Source organism: Ammospiza nelsoni, chromosome 2, assembly GCF_027579445.1.
Source record: "Ammospiza nelsoni isolate bAmmNel1 chromosome 2, bAmmNel1.pri, whole genome shotgun sequence".
NCBI classification, from domain to species: Eukaryota; Metazoa; Chordata; class Aves; order Passeriformes; family Passerellidae; genus Ammospiza; species Ammospiza nelsoni.
Window position 1 is genome coordinate 28,725,013 of NC_080634.1, and position 19,659 is coordinate 28,744,671.

At 52.1% G+C, this 19,659-nt stretch overlaps 1 protein-coding gene across 1 annotated transcript; it reads right to left on the reverse strand.

The window, feature by feature from the left end:
• Positions 1 to 730: 730 nt before the first annotated feature.
• Positions 731 to 16,640, reverse strand: GPR156 (G protein-coupled receptor 156). The gene is made up of 10 exons (XM_059466354.1): positions 16,512 to 16,640; positions 16,259 to 16,400; positions 13,535 to 13,671; positions 11,244 to 11,379; positions 10,287 to 10,397; positions 9,140 to 9,265; positions 8,617 to 8,712; positions 5,664 to 5,900; positions 3,397 to 3,555; positions 731 to 2,841 (listed from the first exon to the last, which is right to left on the reverse strand). The coding sequence occupies exons 2-10, from the start codon at positions 16,361 to 16,363 to the stop codon at positions 1,645 to 1,647; spliced, it is 2,304 nt and encodes a 767-aa protein (XP_059322337.1). The 5' UTR covers positions 16,364 to 16,400; positions 16,512 to 16,640; the 3' UTR covers positions 731 to 1,644.
• Positions 16,641 to 19,659: the final 3,019 nt, after the last annotated feature.

Below are 19,659 nucleotides of genomic sequence, written 5' to 3' on the forward strand. Positions count from 1 at the left end.
CATTTAACAGGGTCCCTGGAGCGTGCTTGTCTCCCCCCCTTGTCCCAGCGTGGCGATGCCGTGGATGTCCTTGGTGTTTGCCGGCACGCCCGGCGTGGCAGCAGCAGCACCTGCTGCGAGCGCTGCAGAACTGCAGGCGGCTGCAGGGCACGGGCACAGAGATCCCGAGTAGATCCCGAGTCCCACTGCAGGGAGCCTCCGGCCCCGGGTTCGCCCTGCACACGCAGGCGACTCTACAGTCAGTGCACTTCTCCCACGCCAGAGCCACAAGTGCTCAGACAAAACTGAAAGAGAACGGTTTCTATTAGCAAAAAAGTGACCATAAAAAAAAAAAAAAAAGGATTACACTCTGTCTCTCTGTCTGGGGTGTTTCCATTTTAAAAGCAAACAGGGCCTGTGGCAATATTGTTCCTCATAAGATTACTGAGTTTGATGATTTGCCCTACATGCAAGCTTGGAAAACTGCAGAGGCAACAGGGGAAAAAAAAGGTGACACCAGTGAAGAGAGAGAAGTGAGGGATTTCACCATCATTATGGAGACAATGCTAACATGCTTTGTTCAAAAGCAGCTCTGGGATTCCTCTGACACCTGCTTTTTTAATCAAGCCCTTCTCCAGAAGGTTTATATTGCACTAGGCATCAGGTCTCAGCATCCTGAACTCCTGTGGAAGCAACGATAAGCTCAAATGCCACGATAAATATCCCAAAAAGGCACACACACTGGATTTACTGTTCTTGGTGTTTCTAAGATAAAAATTAAACAGAGCATATTAACTTAAACAAACCTTATTCCAGACTATATCGTCCATACAAAGATAGACAGAAGGGCACAAGATCTAGAAATCAAGGTAAAAAAAGAAACCCCTTTTCAGATCCTCCTTTACAATGGCTAGCTTGTCTTTCCCTTCAGCTCTGACCTGAGTCTCACCTACAACGATGCACCTGAAGAACACAAAATGCAAAGACACCTCCACAGACATCACCTTTGGACTCCATTTTCCTGTTCAGATGCTACAAAAAAAAAAACCCCACCAAAACCCAAAAGTTTGCTGTGCACCCCCCCTTCCAAAGTCCTTGTTTTGCCTGGAAGCAGCACACCCCAGGTGCAGGGCCGCGTGCAGCTGCTTTTGGCATCCGTCTCCCATCCCCAGCTGGGGTGATGCCAGGGGGATGCTCTGCCTGGGCAGCCTCAGGGGAAGGAGTCTCCTGTCAGTCCATATGGAGAGGTGTGCAAGAAGCCATGGTTGTTTTTGAGGCAGGATGCTGCTCCCTGCCAGAGCAAATCATGCAGGTCTCACAGGGAAAGCTCTCTGAGGAGATGAAGTTTGGGCTCTCACACACCCCCAGACCTGGTTTCTGCACTGCTGCACCAGGATGGACAGAACTGCTGCTACATGTGGGACACAGGCTGCTGCCCAGAGCAGCCAGGACAAGGCCACTGCCACCTCCCCGAGTGCTGCCAAGCCCCTCTCAGCCAAACTCAGGCTGCAGGCACGGCTGACACTGCAGATCAGAATGGGGCAAATCCCCACATTCCAGAACAAGGCACATTCCCCAGAGGGATGTGTGGCTTTAGCATTGCAGAGAACACGCAGTGTTTTGGGGTTGGGAGGGCACTTGCCTTTGGAGCAGGGGTGCTCTCAGTCACACGAAAGTGGGTTTCAGATCCTCTTTGAAATTCACCACAGGCTGGGGCCCGCCGTGGTGCTCTGTCTGGTGATCCTCACAGTCACTGGGCTCTGTGTCCGTGTCCGTGCTGCTGCTGTCCAGGGAGCCACGAGGGCTCTGGAAGCAAACCTCGCAGCAGCGTCGGTGGCAGCCATGAAACACCTCCTCAGAGCTGCTGCTGCTGCTGGAGTCAGAGTCTGGGTAATAGTACAGCGAGCGCAGGGAGGGCTCCGCGGGGCCCCTGGGCGTGCCCTGCCGCCGCCGCCGCTCCCGCGGGATGCTCGGTGAGGCACGCTGGCATCCCTGAGGCACCCTGGGCCATCCCTGCCACCCCTCTGGCTGGAGGCTGGCCTCCCTCGGGATGGCTGCAGGGGATGGTGCTGGGCCGTGAAGGAGCTCTCTGCCAGCCGTGTCCCCTCCCTTTCCCAAGGAGTTTTGTGCTGACTCCCCACGGCCCCAGCTGCCCACCTCCTTCAGCCTGCAGCTGGCACGAGGGGATACGTGTCCAGGGAAGCGTGTGGAGGCAGGGGGCAATGGGATCCTCCGTTGAAGCCTTGCCAGGTAGGGGCTGAGGGCTGTGTGGATGCCTGGGTAACCCTCCCGGCCCTCCCGTGCTTCTCCCTGCTTGCCTGAGGTGCCCCGGTTGCTGAGTGGGGATCCTGCAGATAAGGCTGGGCTGTGGTTTTTGCCATCCAGGCTTAACTCTTGCAAGATTTCCCACAGCTTCTCGCTGTTTACATAGCTGATTTTAGGGGACGACTCCCAGGCTACACCAGCTGAATTGTCCTGGCCTGGCAGCTGCACCGGAGGCTGCTCCTGCACTGCAGGTGTCCCACACTCCTGGAGATCTTTCAGGCCACGTTCAATGCTATCCCCTCCATTAAAAAGCAGCACCTGAGTACAAACAGGCTCCTGGGTTGCATCTTTCTGGAGGGCCTGAGCATTGCTGCCAGGAGGTGACGTACCCAGCAAGCAGGGGGGCTGCCACCCATCCCTCCCTGGATCCGGGGGGCAGCAGTCCCCTGGTGCATCCCCAGGCTGCCCTGAGCTCCAGGTGCAGGCAGCTGCTGGCAGCACACGGGGGTCACAGCCGCTCTCCGCAGACATCAGCCTCATCAGCTTCTCCTTGGCGCTGCTCACTTGCTCCTGCAGGCTTTCGATCACGGCGTTTTTCTGTGTCAAACAAATAAGCCTGTCAAGTGTGGGGCGGGCAGGGAGGAGGAAAACGCTGCCAATTTGGAAGCAGGCACTGCCAGAAAACAAATCACCCCTCTCTGCATGGCAAGAGCCACACCAGCAGCATGTGTGACCTCAGCCTCCCCTGCAGCCCCCCAGACGTGTGTGTGGGAAGGGGCTCACTGGGCAGGCAGCTCTTCAGGCTGGGGTGTTCCTGCCCATGCAGTGCAGGTGACAGAGCAGGAGCCTGGGGGCTTTCCTGAGACAGAGCATCTCCCCTCTAAATTAACCATGTTTGACAAGGCTGTGGGAACCAGGCTCTCTTGTGCTCCTCCCTACAGAATTTTTTTAAGCCCTTCAAATTATGCCGAAATTGTGGTGCTTTGGAGTGTAACAAAACAAAGCAGCTCTTCCCCTCAGAAAGGAAGAGGGTGGTGAGGGATCACCAGTGTGGACAGGGGTGTAAAAAAGGGCTTCCCACCCTGCAAAGCCTTCAGCCCACAAAAGGGAAGGGGGGAAGCTGGACGAGGGGGGGCTGGCAGAGCCCCATACCTCAGTGAGCAGCCGCTTCATAGAGTTTTTCTCCCCTATGAGCTGGTAGAGCTGCTCCTCGCTGTACACTGAGCGGCAGCTCCTGCTTGGGCTGGTGAAATATTTTGCCATGTGGCTCATGGTTTGGCTTTCCTCTTCAAAGGCTTTCCACTGCTTGAGCTGGGGAGTAGAAGAGGGTGTTATCCACAGAGCCCCGGCCGACACAGCGGGAGGCAGGCGCAGCTCAAGCGCGAAGGAGACAAAGGGATGGAGAGGGGGAGACAAAGGCAGGGTGGAGCAGAGACAGCCAGCCAGAGATGGCTGGGCGAGGGGCTGCAGTGTCACTTGGAGCCTCCCACCCATCTGAGCCCTACCCTGTTCCTGGCTCCAGCTTTTAATGCAGGAGAGGGTCAGTGCCTGGCTGCACCGAGACTGCTGAGCACACTGTAAAAGCCCCCTCCCTCTTCTCCCCACTCCCTGACTCCATGACAGACAAAGACAGTGTCATGCCTGCCCCCTTATCCCTGAATCACTGGTGACAAGCTGAAAACCAGCAATGTTTAGTATCTATTTTCTCATCTAGTGTCTGCCTGGAAGCCTTGTGCAGCCCAGCTCCAGCTGTTTATTGATCTCAGATGAGCTATAGAAAAGCAAACCCATTAGGAAAAACAAGGTAATGAATTAAAAGATCCAAGTTAAATAAAATGTTCAATGGCCCCAGGGTCCCAAAGAAAAATGGTACAGGCAGAGTGAAAGTACAGCTCATCAGCTTCTCTACCCTCAGTCCAAGGGACCTGGTGTTCCAGCAGGCCTGGAGCTCACTAGAGGGGGTTTGGATCCTTGCTCCCAAAGGCTGCTCTGCCCCAAGAGGCAGGAGGGGACCTCTGGAAATCATCCCAAGTGCCCTGCTCAAGCAATGTCAGAGGGAGCAGCCTGCTCATGACTGTGTCCAACTGGGCCTTGAGTATCTCCAAGGATGAAGACTCCACAGCCTCTCTGGGCATTCTGCTCCAGTGCTTTACAACTTTCACAGAAAAAAATCCAGCCTTTTCCTCATGTTTAAATATAATTTCCTGTGTTTCAGTTTGTGCCCATTGTCCCCTGTCCTGTCAGTGGATACCAGTGAGAAGAGCCTCGCTCCCCCTTCCCTATTCCACCCCCATCGATATTTATATACATTGCTGAGATCCCTTGAGCCCTCCCTTGCACAGATGTGCCTTCCTCAGCTTCACCTCTTCCTCCCTTTCTCACCTCATGTCCTTGAGCCCAAACATCCCTCCAAACATTCAACTAAGTAAATAACTGTTTCCCTTCCCTGTAACAATGGGAGCATTATTCCCACTAACGTGGCGGCCAGGCACACCAGGCTGCTCCTGGAGGACACAGGAAGCAGAAGTGCCTCAGCTCACCACAAAAGGCTTCCTTTAAACACCTCCTCCTCCTCCTGGCTTGTGGCAAAGCCCAGCTTCCTTCTCCAAAAGTGCAGAGGAGGACAGCCTCCCCTGGGGAAGTCTCTGAGAGTGGCTGGGCCATCTGGATGGCCTGTGCCAGGCTCCATTGCTGCCAGGAGCAGGAGCTCCTGGTGCAAGTGGGCATGTGAGGCATGAGGGAAGGACAAGTGCACCAAGGACACATCCCACCACCTGCATGGAGCGGGAGGAGGAGGCCAGTGGCTGCCTCGCCTCATGTGTGCTGTCTGCGTGGCTGTCACCTGGGGCACGTTCCTGCAGGAGGGTTTCTGAGCAGCAGTGCTCAGCAGTGCCCAGGACATAAAGGGGACAAGGAACAAGAAAGCTGGAGCTGGACATTTTAGAAGGGCACAGTGATAGGACAAAGGAGAATGCCTTTAAACTGAAAAGAGAGTAGTTTAGATTAGATACAAGAAAGAAATTCTTCACTATGATAGTGATGAGACCCTTGATCAGGCTTGCCCAGGGAAGTTGTGGATAGCCCAATCCCTGGAAACATTTAAGGTCAGTCTGAATGGCACTATGAGCAGCCTGGTCTGGTGGAAGCTTCTCTGCCCACACCAGGGGTGTTGGAACCAGATGATCTTTAGGTCTCTTCCAATACAAACAATTCTGTGATTCTTTGAGACTCAGAGAACTTGCTTGGGGAAGCAGAACCACCAGGGTGGGGTGGGGCTTGGAGAACGAGCTGTACAGGTGAGTCCAAACATTTGGGGAAAAAAAGCGGGAAAGTGAATGCATTGAGGCCCACTGCTGCTGTTGTTAAACTCCTAAAACTCCTATTTCCAGCCAAGTGACAGGACAGAGGTGGCAGCATACCTGTGGGACAAAGATGAAGCAGTTGATGGTGGTTGTACACACAAAGATGCCTCCAGAGGTAAAACCAAACAGCAGATTGTGCCAAGCACGGAAGAAACGGTGAACTAAGCAGATGGTACCAGCAGCCAGGAAAACCAGGTTGACCCCGACGATGAGTGTCAAGGACTGGTTCACTGGAGAGGAGCTGACGTTGTCGGTCAGACCGGCCAAGTAGGTCCCATACAGCAGGAGGATACTCTGGAAACAGAAAAAAGAGGTTTCCAGAGTGTGGAAAATTACAGGCTGATGGTGTCAAGCCCCGTGTCGCACCAAGCCCGGTGAGCTCAGATCGCGCTCAGCGCAATCCTAATTAATGCTCTTTGATCTGTAATGCAGACCTGCAGCGTGCGGCGGTGACGCCGCGGCAAACGCCTGGCACGCTGCTGCAGGCCAGGAGGGGCTGGGGACACAGGGCAGCAGTGAGGGCACTGTGGGCAGGGGGGGGTCCCAACTAAAGGGTGTGAAGAGCCAAGAGTCACAGGTCAGCAGGTGCTGCCACAGAGCAGGGCATGGCTGGGAGAAATTGTGAAAACCACCCCTTGGGCAGCCTGGAGCAGGAGAAGCAAAGGCAGACAGAGAGGAAGCAGGGGTCCCTGCAGGGATGCAGCAGTGGGTGCCATCAAGGACCAATAGCAGACCTCTGAAGGAGCAGCAAAGATATCCAGAAGGAATTCAAAAAAGAAGGCAAAGAGATATGGAGGTTTAGACTGGAGGGAAGAGGATGTACTTGGTGCCTCTTTAAATAGCAATAATCCAGGAAACTACCAGGTGCAATTCTTTTCCCTTCCCTTGGCTGTTTCCTGACTCCAGCAGCAGGGAAGGGCACTACAGAAGTGCCTCTACAGAGGCTCTCCCTCCCCCCGAATAGAGCAGCTGTTTCAGAGAAGGCTGTCTCACCACCCTCCTCCTCAAGGGTCTCATGCATGCATTTTGCCAGTGTGCTCAGGATAAAACTACCCAGCAGGATAAGTATCTCCTTCCCTAGGTGACATTAGCAGGAAACACCAAGTATTTTTGCCTGCCTCCATAGAACTGAGCATGGTTTGCCTTCAGGATCATTTGGAAATACCATCTAACAAAGTCCCAGCTCCTGCAAGGACCTGGAATACAGGGAATGTGACATATATTATTCCTGTACTACCCAGGAAGTGTCAGCCTTTTACTAAGAGTCATTGTTATTTGGGCATCAAGAAGTGCTTTGTGACACGAGATGCAGATGGTTTTTAGACCCTTGTGAACCCCTCTGTGCTGTGCCTGGTTGGTGACTGTGATGGCCACTGCCAGGCCTAAGGCCTAGAGGGACACAAGCAAGGGACATTCATGTCCAGATGTCTGGTGAGACTTCCAACTTCAAAGCAGCAGAAGTCTCAGGGTGGGGTTGTAGGAGTGAAACCTGCACTGCTGGGAACTGGGCCGGTGCCTGACCCTGCTTTGTGGAATCTGCACTGGATCATAACTGTGTCCACCATGGGGCACCTCCAAACAGCCCAAAGGCAAGGCAACCCCTAATCCCTGAGCAGGAAAAAACCAGCACAAAAGTCCCATTTAAATTCATACAGTCTATCTGGGACACAGACAACAGCACAGCGTCTCCTAAACTAGGACTCTCAGTGGTTTGTTTGTTTGTTTGTTTTAAACTTGAGCAGAGGACTTTGCTTCTAATTCCAGGCATGTCCTTGGCAAGTCATTCCTGTTCATTGCTCTGTGCCAGTAAAACCAGGATAATACACTGAGTGTCTTCCCAAAGGGCTGAGCACATTAATGCTGTGGATACTAAGAAGTGCAATGTATGCAGAGATAAAGCCTACACTCACATTAGTGTAAATCCAGACTAACTCCAGAGAAATCACCAAGGAAATACTCCATGACCCCCAGTAAGCAGGAAGGAACAGGGCCAGATTCAACACAACATTAAAAAGATTACCTGGAACTGATTATGGGGATGTTTTATTTCCAAAAGGATTTTGTAAGGGCTGTAGGCAGAGGCATTACCTCTCTAAACCCTAACACAAACTGCAGACAAAATCAGAGGTGGAGACACAGCACTGAAAGCCCAGGTAATGCCTACATTCCCTAACAGCAGAGGGCTTTTAAGGACTTTGAAATTAGGTGTAGAAGGACTTGGCTGTGTTGTGAGGTCCCTTTCTGCTCTTTTTCCTATGATTCTGGGTAGATGGTCAGTGAGTATTACATTACAGTGAATCACAAAGAAAGTGCCTGTGCTGCAAGCAGAGATTAAGCCATTCCAAAAAAAAGGCTGTGATCTCACAAGCTTCATCAACATCAGCTTTCTGAAATGTGTCCAGCCTCTGCCATACCAGAGACACATGAGACCGCAGATAATTACAGTGATAATTATTCAACATAGTTACATCAGTATAACTAACACTGCTGGAAGAAGACTGGCCATGTGCAGAGATTCACCAGTGAAAGTGCACCTCAGAAGTATAATTAACCCGATAAGCATCCTGCAGAGGTGGGGACCAAGCACTTGTCATCAGCACCTCCTTGGTTTGAAGTCACAGGACACAGGGACTGAGCCACCTCAGCAGTGGCCATTCACTGGAGTCTTTAGGGAAGGAGTGTTGACATAAAGACCAGGAAGATGTTGAGTTTCAAGAAGTGAGATGAAGCTCAGAGGGGTGCCGGGAGAGATCCTGAGAGACTGTAAGTGCACAGCGTACATAGAGGAGATGGTGAAGCAAGGAGAACGCAGCTAGCAGAGCTTTCACCCTTCCCAAGATGGGAAGGGCTGGAAATAGGAAGGCTTATGAGATGAACAGGAGTAGCCGGGATCTGCAATGGGCACGTAGCTTGGGAGGGCAGCGAAATGACAAATGCTGCGAGACAGTTTAGGCTGAAAGACAGGGAGGAGGTGAGATACAATGCAAGAAGCTCTCAAGAGGGTACATACCTTAAAGCCTAAAATGAGAACGAGCCAAAGGTCAGAATAGAGCGATGCACAGGACTGCACCCGGCTCACGGAGCACGTCATGCCTTTCTCTGTGGCCTACAAGGTGAGGCAGAGGCACAAGTGAAGGCTGGCACAGACCAATGGGAAGAAGCTGGTCTCCTATGTAAATTTCTGAAAGGAGAGGCCAAAGCTGGTGCTAGCAGGGGCAGAGTCTTAAAGCAAGATGATTTTGGCCTTCTGCTGCCTACAGGGCTGGTTAAACATTTGTCTAAAGCAGATGCCTTGGGGCCCTCCTGTGCCATGCAGGTGATCTGCACAGACCTGGAAATTTTGCAGTGCACTCTTACCTCTTTAATAGACCAGACATAAACCAAACCCAGAGTGCCCAGAAGGTTTTCTGCTTTGTTTTTCTTTCTGTTGTTTCTCAAAGACCACCTCCAAATGCCTGGCCACCCACTAACTCTGTTCACAGAGCTCAGGTACGACACAGCAAAACCCCACCCTGCCCTCCCCATCCTTTTACCCGCAGGGAGACGCTGAGGCTTCGGAAGCACTGGACTGGGTCAGAGAACACCCAGGTCAAGAGCAAGACAGTGTCTGCCAGCACCAGCGCTGCCACCATGGCCAGCAGCTGCAGGTCTTTGATAATCTGCAAACATGCAAGAAGTCAGAGTTACTATGGGGAAGGAATGGTCACCAATGACCTCCATCCCCCTTGGGTCCCTTTCTGTTGTTTCTTTCAAGTGGCACATCTATCCTACTACTTTGCCCAGAGAGGTGTCTAGCACTGACATTTGAGTTGGCCACAAATCTCTGTCTTCAACTCCCAAATTACTGGGGACCTAATCAGGCTTGAGACCAGGTATAAACTCTGCCTCATGGTGTGGATAGCAGGTAAATGCTATGACAGAAAACAGTTCTTCCAAAACAAGACTATCATCCCTTATGACCATATCCCCAGCAGAGACAAAAAGGGCAGACCTGGTACGAGCATCATTTCGCAAGTTTAACACAGATCCCAGTGTGAAACAGGAATCCTTGTGATACCCAGCTCCCCTGCAAAGCCTCTTGTCCCATCTTTCATCTGAGACCTACTTTTTTCACTGCTGGAAAGTGACCACTGAAAGCTGTAAATGCACTGTTTTGTGCATAAATTTTCCATTTCCCTCCCAGTTTCTGAATCCCCATCCTTAAGTGCTGCAGAGGAGAGCCCAGCACTCCCTTCTTGCCTTCAAGAGCAGAACGGATCCACCTGGGGATGGCCCTAGATCAGATGCTTTTGAGGACACCTGGTTTATTTTCATCCCACAAAAACAGCTGATTGTTTTTGTGGGATGAAAATAGACCTGAACACAAACATTGGTGCATAGTGTAACAAAGGCATGTGGCCAATGTAAAATGAGAACATTGCTTGGTGATGGGGCTGGGACTCCACTAGGGAAGAGGCAGCCTGGCAGGGCACCCACTTGCCTGTGGAGTGGGAAAGCTCCTGTCTCGCTGTGCAGGAATAAATGAAGGGCCCATGCCCAGCCAGGTGTGAAACCAGACCTGTGATTGTGGCATCCATCCCTGTCATGTGCCAGTTCCATCTGCTATCCCACTCTGGTTTGGGACTTGCTGGTGTTTGCCCTCCATGGCAAGTCCTTCCCGCCTCAGCGCCGGGTACTCACCACGCGCTTGTCGGGCACCCGCTGGGTGAACACCTTGTAGAGCCTCCAGCTCTTCCCCAGCACAGGCCCGAACACCAGCGAGGTCCCCACACACAGCAGGCACAGCCTCACCTGCAGGGGCACAGCAAGGGGCTAAAGGGGCTCAGGGACACCACACACCCCTCCCAGCCTGGGCTGCAGCGAGGATGGCTGAAGGAGACAGCAGAAGACAGAAGTCTTCTGACTTCTGGAGGGTGATATCAAATACTAGAAAGCTGTCTACAGGGTGAAATAAATTCAAAGGCAAACACTCCTCTGTAGGCATGCCTGCTGCCTACCTAGAGACTCTCACTGGAAGGGCAGGCAGGGAGAGACAAGCAGCTTGTGAGCAGCAGGGGCACAGAAAGTCCCAGCACCCATAAATCACTTGCTGACACCTCTGTTAATTATCCTCAGGCCAGTGGCTGAGCAGGATGCAGGGTGTGCCCCATCCCACTCTCCCACATGGGTGCATGCCCACTCCTCAGTCTGGCAGGGTGGCTGCCTCAGGCCAGCACATGGGGGCTCATCACACAGGCGAGTGTTTTGATGAAGATCTGCTCTGCAGCCAAAAAACTCACCCAGAGCACCTGTGCTGTGTCAGGCAGTGGTGGCTGTGTGGAGGGTCCCATCTCCCTTTGTGCTGCCCTTTGCCTGCTGCACTTGTACAAGCCCAGCAGCCTGCCTGCCTGCCTGCAGGACCTGTCCCCAGGGACCTCGGTGCAGATGTGGTTTGCAAAACAGCAAAGGCCCCATTCAGACAGAAAGTGTCTGACTGCCTTTTGTGTATGTGAAAGCCACAGCCCAGCTGAGCAATGTGGTGGTGACAGGCTGTGGCTGGGACAGAGCGTGTACAGGTGACAGCTGGCTGGGAGAGAGCACATACAAACCGGCCTGTACATGTGTCAAGGTGCCCATCCCAGCCAAGCCCCTGCTCACCTGAATTAGCTTTTCCATTGAGTCTCCAGATGGCAGGCTCTGCTCCTGAATCCCAAAGAGGTAAGCACTTGTGTAAGTCAAGCCACTGCCCAGCAGGGTCACAATGTTGAGATTGGGGCTGGACATCTTCACAATCCTCCAGGAAACAAAGCAGGGGATTTGGTGACAGTTACTGAGCATCATGACCTGGCAGCACTGGGGTGAGGTCCCCTTACAGTGATGATGACAGTCACAAGGAATGCTGACACACTGTCCACCCCCAGCCTGTGCTGTTCACCACTGCCCCTAAAGCTCAGCCATCACTCCATGGTCCCACCCTCTCCCTTTTCTTGCTGGAGTGCTTCACAATCCTTCAAGTATTCATTTAGCCTATGCCAACACTTCTGCTGCAGAGGGACAGAGGTGGAAAACCACACCAACACAGCCCAGGGTGACAGTGCCTAGCAGCAAGCTCTAGGTGCAAGAGCTACGTGTGCCTCCAGAACAGGCCCTTCCCACTGCTCCTTCCTCTGAGGAGGCATCTCCACACTCAGCACAGGAAGCTGCCAGCAATGTTCAGGTTACAGTCTCCCCTCTGTAATTTCACCTCATCACTCATAATCCGGTAACTGTATTCAGGGAGGGGAGAATCAACCCACTGATCTCTTATGACCTGTCACCCTTCTCCAGCCAGCCTACTGAGTGAAAGCTGCACCTCCCGCCACCCTTCCCAACAGCTCTGGCCCTTCGACCTGCTGCCAAGTCATTACTTTTCTCTCTCCTTGAGCTCCTTCCTGCTGTCTTCCAGCCACAAAGCCTGGGGTTCTCCCTCCCTGCCTTCCTCATCATGTCTCAGCCCTTGGAGAAAGATATTCACCAGCTCATGCTGTCAGCTGCAGCTGAGAAAGGTCTCCTCTGCCTTGCCAGGTTCAGGAGGCAGACCAGTATTTATTTACCGCAGGGTAAATAAATAACACACATTCATTACAGCACGTTCTGAGAACATAAATTCAAGCGGCCACTGAACTCAACACCACTCAGTAAATGAAGTGCTTCAGACTGGGATGCAGTTGGGATGCAGGTCATGCAGCAGGCACAGGACTCTCAACACAAACCCTTATGGGCAGGACCCTCCCAACCATGGTTGTCAGAAGCATTAAATTCCTTAAAGCCGCCAAAGAAGTCCAACAACATCAGTGCAGGCTGCACTCAGATGTACCTCTGTGTGAAACAGTGGCACATGGAGACCAAAGGCTTCGCCTGGTGAAGCCTGGGAGAGGGATGTATCCCTGGAGGAGGAACCAGCTGAAATACCAAGGGGCCAATGAGGCTGAGGAGAAGGTGGCAAAGAGGCGGCAGAGACATCCAGAATGGCTGAGGAAGGATCAGCACTGGCTGAGACAGGTTGAGCTATGAGGAACTGCCAAGCCTTCTGCTGGATTTATGCTGCCTTCAGAGGAGCAGGACTTTTTATCAAAGCAGACTGAACAGCACCAAAAAAAGTCTACACTTCACCACCAGCTTCTCTGAGTAATCAGAGATCATGTTCTCCACCAATATGAGCAACCACCAAGAGCAAAAAGGGTTATCAATATCTTCAAAGTATGAGTGGCCCAACAGCAGGGAGGACATGGCTCACTGTGGGGAGTATGATGGCCTTGCTGTGGGGCTGTGCTGCTCAGAGCAATGCTCTCAAGCATGTGGAGTAGAATAGAGCTCTCCTTTTACCCACTCCTGTTGATGGTTTTATTGAGTAGCACCTGGATGAGACCATGCAGCACTGTCTGTGCCAGGGGGCACCCATACAGTCATAGAACTTTCCATTAAGGTTGGAAAAGACCTCCAAGACCATCAAGTGCAGCCTTTGACCAAACACCACTGTGAGAACTAAACCACAGCACTAAGTGCCACATCCAGTCTTGAACACTTCCATATATGGTTATTCCACCACTTCCCTGGGCAGTCTGTTCCAATGCTTGACAACCTTTTTGGAGAAAAAATTATTGCTGGTGCCCAACCTGAACCTCCCCTGATGTATTTCCTGAGGCCATTTCCTTTCATCCTGTCTACAGCTCCCTGCCTTGGGAAGGAAAGAAGCAGTCCAAACAGGACTGTCTCTACCAGTAATCAAAACTGTGTGATGGAAGAAACTGAAACATCCCTGGCACTGCCCTTTCTTGCCCTGTGCTGCTCCTTCAGGCTTACACCCTCCTGATCCTTAGCTGGTCATCAGCACAGAGCTTGCTCCTGAAAGAGCCTGACTGCTACTCCAGCTCAGGGGAAACCTCCCAGGAGGAGAGGGATATCCTTACCTGTTTTTCCTGAAGCGAATAGTGAAGATGAAAAAGAAGAGTGCTAGCAGGACTCCTCCAGTCAGGAATGTCCATACAACTCCCAGGAGACCAGCAGAGAAGGATGGGGAGCTCTTCATACTGTGGTCAAACGATGTCTGCAGGAAGCAAAAAGGATAAGGAAGAAGAGGACATTGCTGGGGCTCTTAGCAAAGGAGGTCCCTACTCCAGCATGATCCACAGTTATCCTGCTCAGCCAGAACCCACAGCTCCCAGTAAGAAGACACTCTGGCACCAGACCAAGTCCTGCAGGTAGGGCCACTGAGATGTGTGTGGACAGAACATGTGCTCTGTCACTTGCTGAGTGTTCAGGAGGACATGGCAGTCCAAGAGCCCTCCTCTTATGCCAACTAGCCAAATCCATAATGAAGCTCTACAAGTGATTCATAAATCCCAAGCAACCCTCCCTCTGAAACACAGGAACATGGACACTGGTTCCCCACTGTCCTCTAGAAGGAAATCTTTGGACGAAGACCCCGTGGTGCCCCAGTTGCTATCATGCTTCTTTAGATGTCTCTTGGCTCCCCCCTTACCCCTCCCTGCAGCAGACAACTGATCAGCTGGAGGACATGTCTGGGAGCCAGCAGCAGAGCTGCCAGTCGGTGCAGGAGCACAGCACAGGGAGCGTGACAGCGTTTTTCAGAGGTGGTGACACACTGAGCTGGAATCCACCCGTCTCCCTGCCGGATGGAAATGAACTTGGTCCCAGGCAGGCATCAGCTGAGAACTGGCTTTGGAGGGACACTCCCGAAATGGGTATGATGCAGGCACCTCTCCCCTTACACACAAACCACCCTATGGGTTTAAATCTCCATTTAAAATAATCTCTGCTATCTCCTTATTAACATAAAATGGATAAAATGATCCCACGTGAAACAAGAAACAACTTCCGCTGCTGATCTAAAATGCTCCAGCATTTTCAACAGGGTGTGCATGTGTGGGTTACCAACTTCTTTTTCCTTAAAAAAAACATCACTTCAATAAAAGTGCTGGCACATCCCCTTTAAGGGGGGAGGGAGGAGAATGGGGTTTGAGCTGGGATCACACACCTCCTCACTAACTTCTCTGGTGCTGAGTCCTCTCTCAGGTATTCCTGCATCCAATTTCTATTGCAGAAGACTACTTTTCATGACAGTTAACACTGCCCCAAACTCCCAATTTTTACTTCAAGGTCTGAGCTGTTTCTGCTTCCAACCTTGCTAGAAATAAATCTTCAGGCAGAAGAAAGGCATTTGTTCAGAGCCAATGCCTCATGTCCCTCTTCCCCAGCCAGGCTTCATCTCCTCTGGGCGAGCAAGAACAACGCACAGCTTGCAGAATTAAAGCCACCACATAATTCTTGACACAAAAACGTGTCACTGCCACATGAGCACAGCTGATCTGCAGGCTCCTGGCAGCTCACATGCTGGAGCCACGCTGGTCACAGGGCAACTGGGAAAGGCAAACCCCTGCCTGGGAGAGACATCCAGCTGAGAGCTGCTGCTGCTGCTGGGATACAGCTGCATGCACATCCCAGCCTCCCTTTGCAGCAGTGTGGAGGGATCCCTGGGGGGATCCTCATCTCCCTCCTGAAAACTGCTTCCACCCTCCTCTTCCCATTCCCTGGGGAGTCTGCCTCTCTGGGAAATGAAGACCACACCAAATGGTGAAGATGGTCAGCCAGGTCAGTGCCCTGCTCACACCAGGACTCTCTGTGTGAAAAGCACAGATGAGGGCTGGAGCTGACAGGGCTGGTGCAAGGCTGTAAAGCCATTCTATTTCAGTGTCCTGCCTGCTCGAGCCCAAGGGTAACACCTGGCTTTTGCCACTGAGGTGAGCAGGGCAAACTCAGCATCCTGGGGCTTCTGCACTTCACCCCCAGATGCACCCACCAACAAAATCTTTTCACCTCTGGCTGCTGTCAAAAGTATTGCTGCACCCTATTCCCAGCAACCACCTAGGGATCAGAAACACCCCTATGATCTCCATTTTTTCTCTCCCACACACCCTCCCACCTGACTGCTGTTTCCCTGGATGTTGATGCTACTTGAAGTTGATGGAGCGCTTTGCTGGCTGCTGAGCACAGTAAATCCTGGTCCTGGCAGGGGGAATATTAATTGTAAGCCGGCTGCCAGAGCCAGAGGAGCCAAGCAGCTTACAGTCTTTTAATTAAAGGCCCATGGCCGTGCAGGACGTGATGGAGAGCCGAGCAGGCCAAGCTCACTGCTCCATCCAGCAGCCCCACGTGGTGCCAGCTGCCACTGAGTGCATCCCAGTGTCATTTCTACCCCTGCCTTACTGGTGGAGGGGGGAAGGTGCTGTTTATTACAGAGGATGACTTTTAATTAAATCCTGCTCTACTCATATTTGAAAAGCACTTTGAAGTTACAGGGGACAGGAAAGGTCAAGGGGAGACGGGGCCATCACAGGCCAATCCTGAGCAGCTGGCTGACACATGGGAGGACTGCTTGACATGACTTGGCTGTCATGGATGCTTTCTCCCCTTTGGATAACTGCTGGGTGTCACCTAGACTGGTGTGTCTTGTCTTTCTATCAACCAGGTGACAGTGTGCTGCCTTCAGCTGGACTGGGATCGCTTGGCAGCTGCAATCCCCTCTTCATCCCTCCCCCAACTCTACTGCAGAGCAAATCTCCTGTCCCAGAGCACTCCCCTGCACCCGTACATCCCACTGCATCCATACATACCACTGTCACAGTGCAGAGCTCCTGCAGGGCCCGCCGCTGCTGCTCCTGGCTGACAAAGCTGGAGCTGCCATCGCAGAGCTCAGAGCAGTTGAGTCCCGGCTCCATAGCACATCCTCAGCCGTCATCCAGCCGCACCTTTGCCCTGCTGGGAGGATGAGCATTGGCTTTCTCCAGTGAGAAGACACCTTTGGCACACACCACATCCCCCCTGCCAGCAGGAGAGGGTCTGTGGACAGCCTGGGGCTGAGCTTACCCAAACTGATGTGATGCACGTCCGGAGCCAGGACAGGGAGTGCCCCCTCCAGTGTCCTTTGGGTTCCTCTGCAGCAAGGAGAGTCAGCTCAGGACCAGGGCTCCCACGGAGCACGGTGGCACCCCCAGCACAGCCACACCACCCTGCAAAACAACACCTGTGGAGGGTCACAGTGGTCCCCAGCCCCTGTATCCCAGCTGGGAGCTGAAATGAGGTGCTGTGCTGGTCCAAGAAGGAGCATGGCACCCTGAACCCACTGCATCTTTCCTTTGCCGGTGCATTTCCCTGCACTGGAGCAATTTCAGGGTCATTTTGCAAGTACCCTCCTTGTGCTGGCAGTGACTGCTGGTTTCATGGAATATCCCTTTCTTCCAGCAGAGAACCAGCCAGTGAAGACAACAAACAGCAACAAGTGCTGCCATTGCTTACCAGGACCTACACCCAGGCCTGGGAGAGCAGAGGGGAAGGTGCTTAACGCTGTGTTTTGGCTGACTTGGCCCCAGATGCAGCCTGGCTACCTGCAGAGCTGGCTGTTTATTAAGGAGATGGAGAAGCCTGACACCTCCATGCCCTCCCTCCCTCCCGGTGCTCTGGCTGCCAGGTATTGTCCCTGCCTGCTCCTGCTCCCTTTGCACCACCTTTGCCTCTGTTCCCCCTTTCATTTCTCTTTTTGGTGTGGATTTTAATAGGCCTCATTACCATTTTAGACATGAGGTCATACTTATCCTCAAGCATCCTTACTCAATTACCATTGTCACCAGGTTTAATTAGCTTCCAGCACACGACCATAAGTGAGTCTCTCGTCGTTAGCAGCTGGGGAGGAGGCACAACAGCTCACTCCCTACTTGCTCCTAACAACAGGTGGGAGGAAAAAATTACTCCTATGAAGCTCCTGGGTGCTGGTCCCTGGCTGAGCATCCCCTGTACCTGGCCAACCTTCCCTGTCACTGCTCCTGACACTTTGATGCCCTCTCCTTCCAAGCCCTTTCTTTGGAAAAACTCCTGTCATTATGTGAGCAAAGAAAGAGTAAATTAAAAAGAAGCATGGTCACCAGGACCTGGTCTGAAACTTGATGTTTGTCACAGAGCATAATTGGGATTCGAATGCCAGAAAAGCTACAGGTGTTGTTCTCAGCTGATTTTTCAGCTTCAGAGTAGTTGCTTACAAGTCCCAGCCCAAGCACATGAAGCTAAGTGGGCTACTTGTCCAAAATTAGCAGGCCCAGCTGTGAAGCAATAACCCCAGCTCTCCTGCTGGCAGAAGCCTTCAGGTACTGCAGGTCCTGGCACCGTCCTGCCCCTGCCAGAACTTCCCCCAGCATGAGATCAGCTCACTGTGTCCTACAAACACAGTATCACACATCAGCCAGACTGAAGGGTTTACACACATGGTGTGTAAAGATGTGTTTTTCAAGAGTGCTGAAGCCACCCAGCTCCATCAAGCCTCCTTCTCTCTAGCTTGTGGCAAACTGTGGTGGTGTTTCCCCTCTGCAGCAGGCTCATCCTCTGGGAGTTTTCATGCCCTCCATAGCTCAGGCTGAGTGACTGGACAAGAGCCATGGGTGCAGGAGATATCCAGCTGCTGCACCGAATGCCAGGATTGCTACAATGCTGGAAGTGCAGTGGAGAGGAGGAGACAGGCTCCAGCTGAATAATTCAGAGACCAATGGACAGTGTGGAGGGACTGGGTGGGGATGGGGGTAGGAGAGGGGCACAGAAGCTTTGATGCTGAGAAAACCTGAAGGTGAGCACTGCCCAGCCTCCAAGGGGCTCAGCTCCTCCCCATGCCCTGGTGGGTTTACAGACAAAAACCTCTATAACTCCTTGTAACCTTCTGCCAGGTCAGAGGGGGAACACTCCTGGCAGGTGGACCCCTACCAAGGCTGGCATGAGGCCAGCAGGCACAGCCTTCCTGCGGCTCACAAACAGAGGTGTTACCACAAGGAGCCCTCATCCACCCAGGAGGGCACCCCTTGGAGGAGGGCAGAAGCCCCTTGGGGTCTCCCCAGCCCCCACCTCTGCATTCTGCAAACGGCTCCCACACTAAGTTGATAACAAGCCGAGGCTAATTAGCGTTCATTAGTATGCAACAAAGCAAGCACCAGTGCAGTTGTCGCTGAAAGGCAACAGGCATTTCCAGCCCAGCTCCTGCCTCTTGTGAGAGCTGGCAGGAATGCTTCTCTGTAGCCTGGAGAGGATCCAAGGGGGATCAGCAATTTAGGGGGTCACTGACCTCAGGGTGAGGCTGGGCAATGTTTGTCAGGACAGACAACACCACAGGTAAAACACCACATCCTTAAAATGAAAGGGTCTGTTGAGAGCAGAGACTTATGGGGTTGGGTTTTTTGGGGGTGTTTTTAAGACTTAAAATGCCAACCAGTTCTGACAGATCACTTCCAGAGCAGAATCACAGAATGGCTCGGGTTGGAAGGACCTCAGAGCTCTGCTTGCCTTGCTCTGCCCTTGGTCCCTGTGCCCTGCACCTGCTGGCTGTCTGGGACATGGTGCAGAGTGTTTGGCCACAGAGGAGCACTGTCTTGCACACAGACATGATCCAAAAAGACAAAAGTCAACAGGAAACAAGTGACTGGACCACATGAAAAATATTAGCACTGTCATCTTCTCAGATAAAAGGGAAGCACTGACTGCTAGAAACAGTATTTGGATAAAAGCAATTTGTGGTCACCTCAATGGTTGGATCTCCAGGCCTGGAAAACCTGTTTCCTTAGATCTGTCGAGACCGAGGAATACTTAGCATAAAATCACTTAGGTTGGAAAAGAGCTCTTAGATCATCAAGTCCAACAATTAACCCAGCACTGCCACCCCTCCACTAAACCATGTCCTTAAGCACATGTTTGTTGAACACTTCAAGGGACAGACACAGAATCATAGAATCACTAAGGTTGGAAAACACCTCAAAAACCACTGAGTCCAGTATCTAACAATGCTTAGTAACTGTAGACTAACACATAAATAGCCCTCAAAATAGATGCAGTTGATATCATCTAAATGCACATCTTGACTCTCTCAAAGTTTCTTCCCTTTCAAAACATTTCTTTTGGGAAAAAAACAGAGGGGAAAAAACACTTTAAAGAAGATGAAAAATTGGTACAGCATGTATAAACCCAGAGCAGGCAGAATGAACTT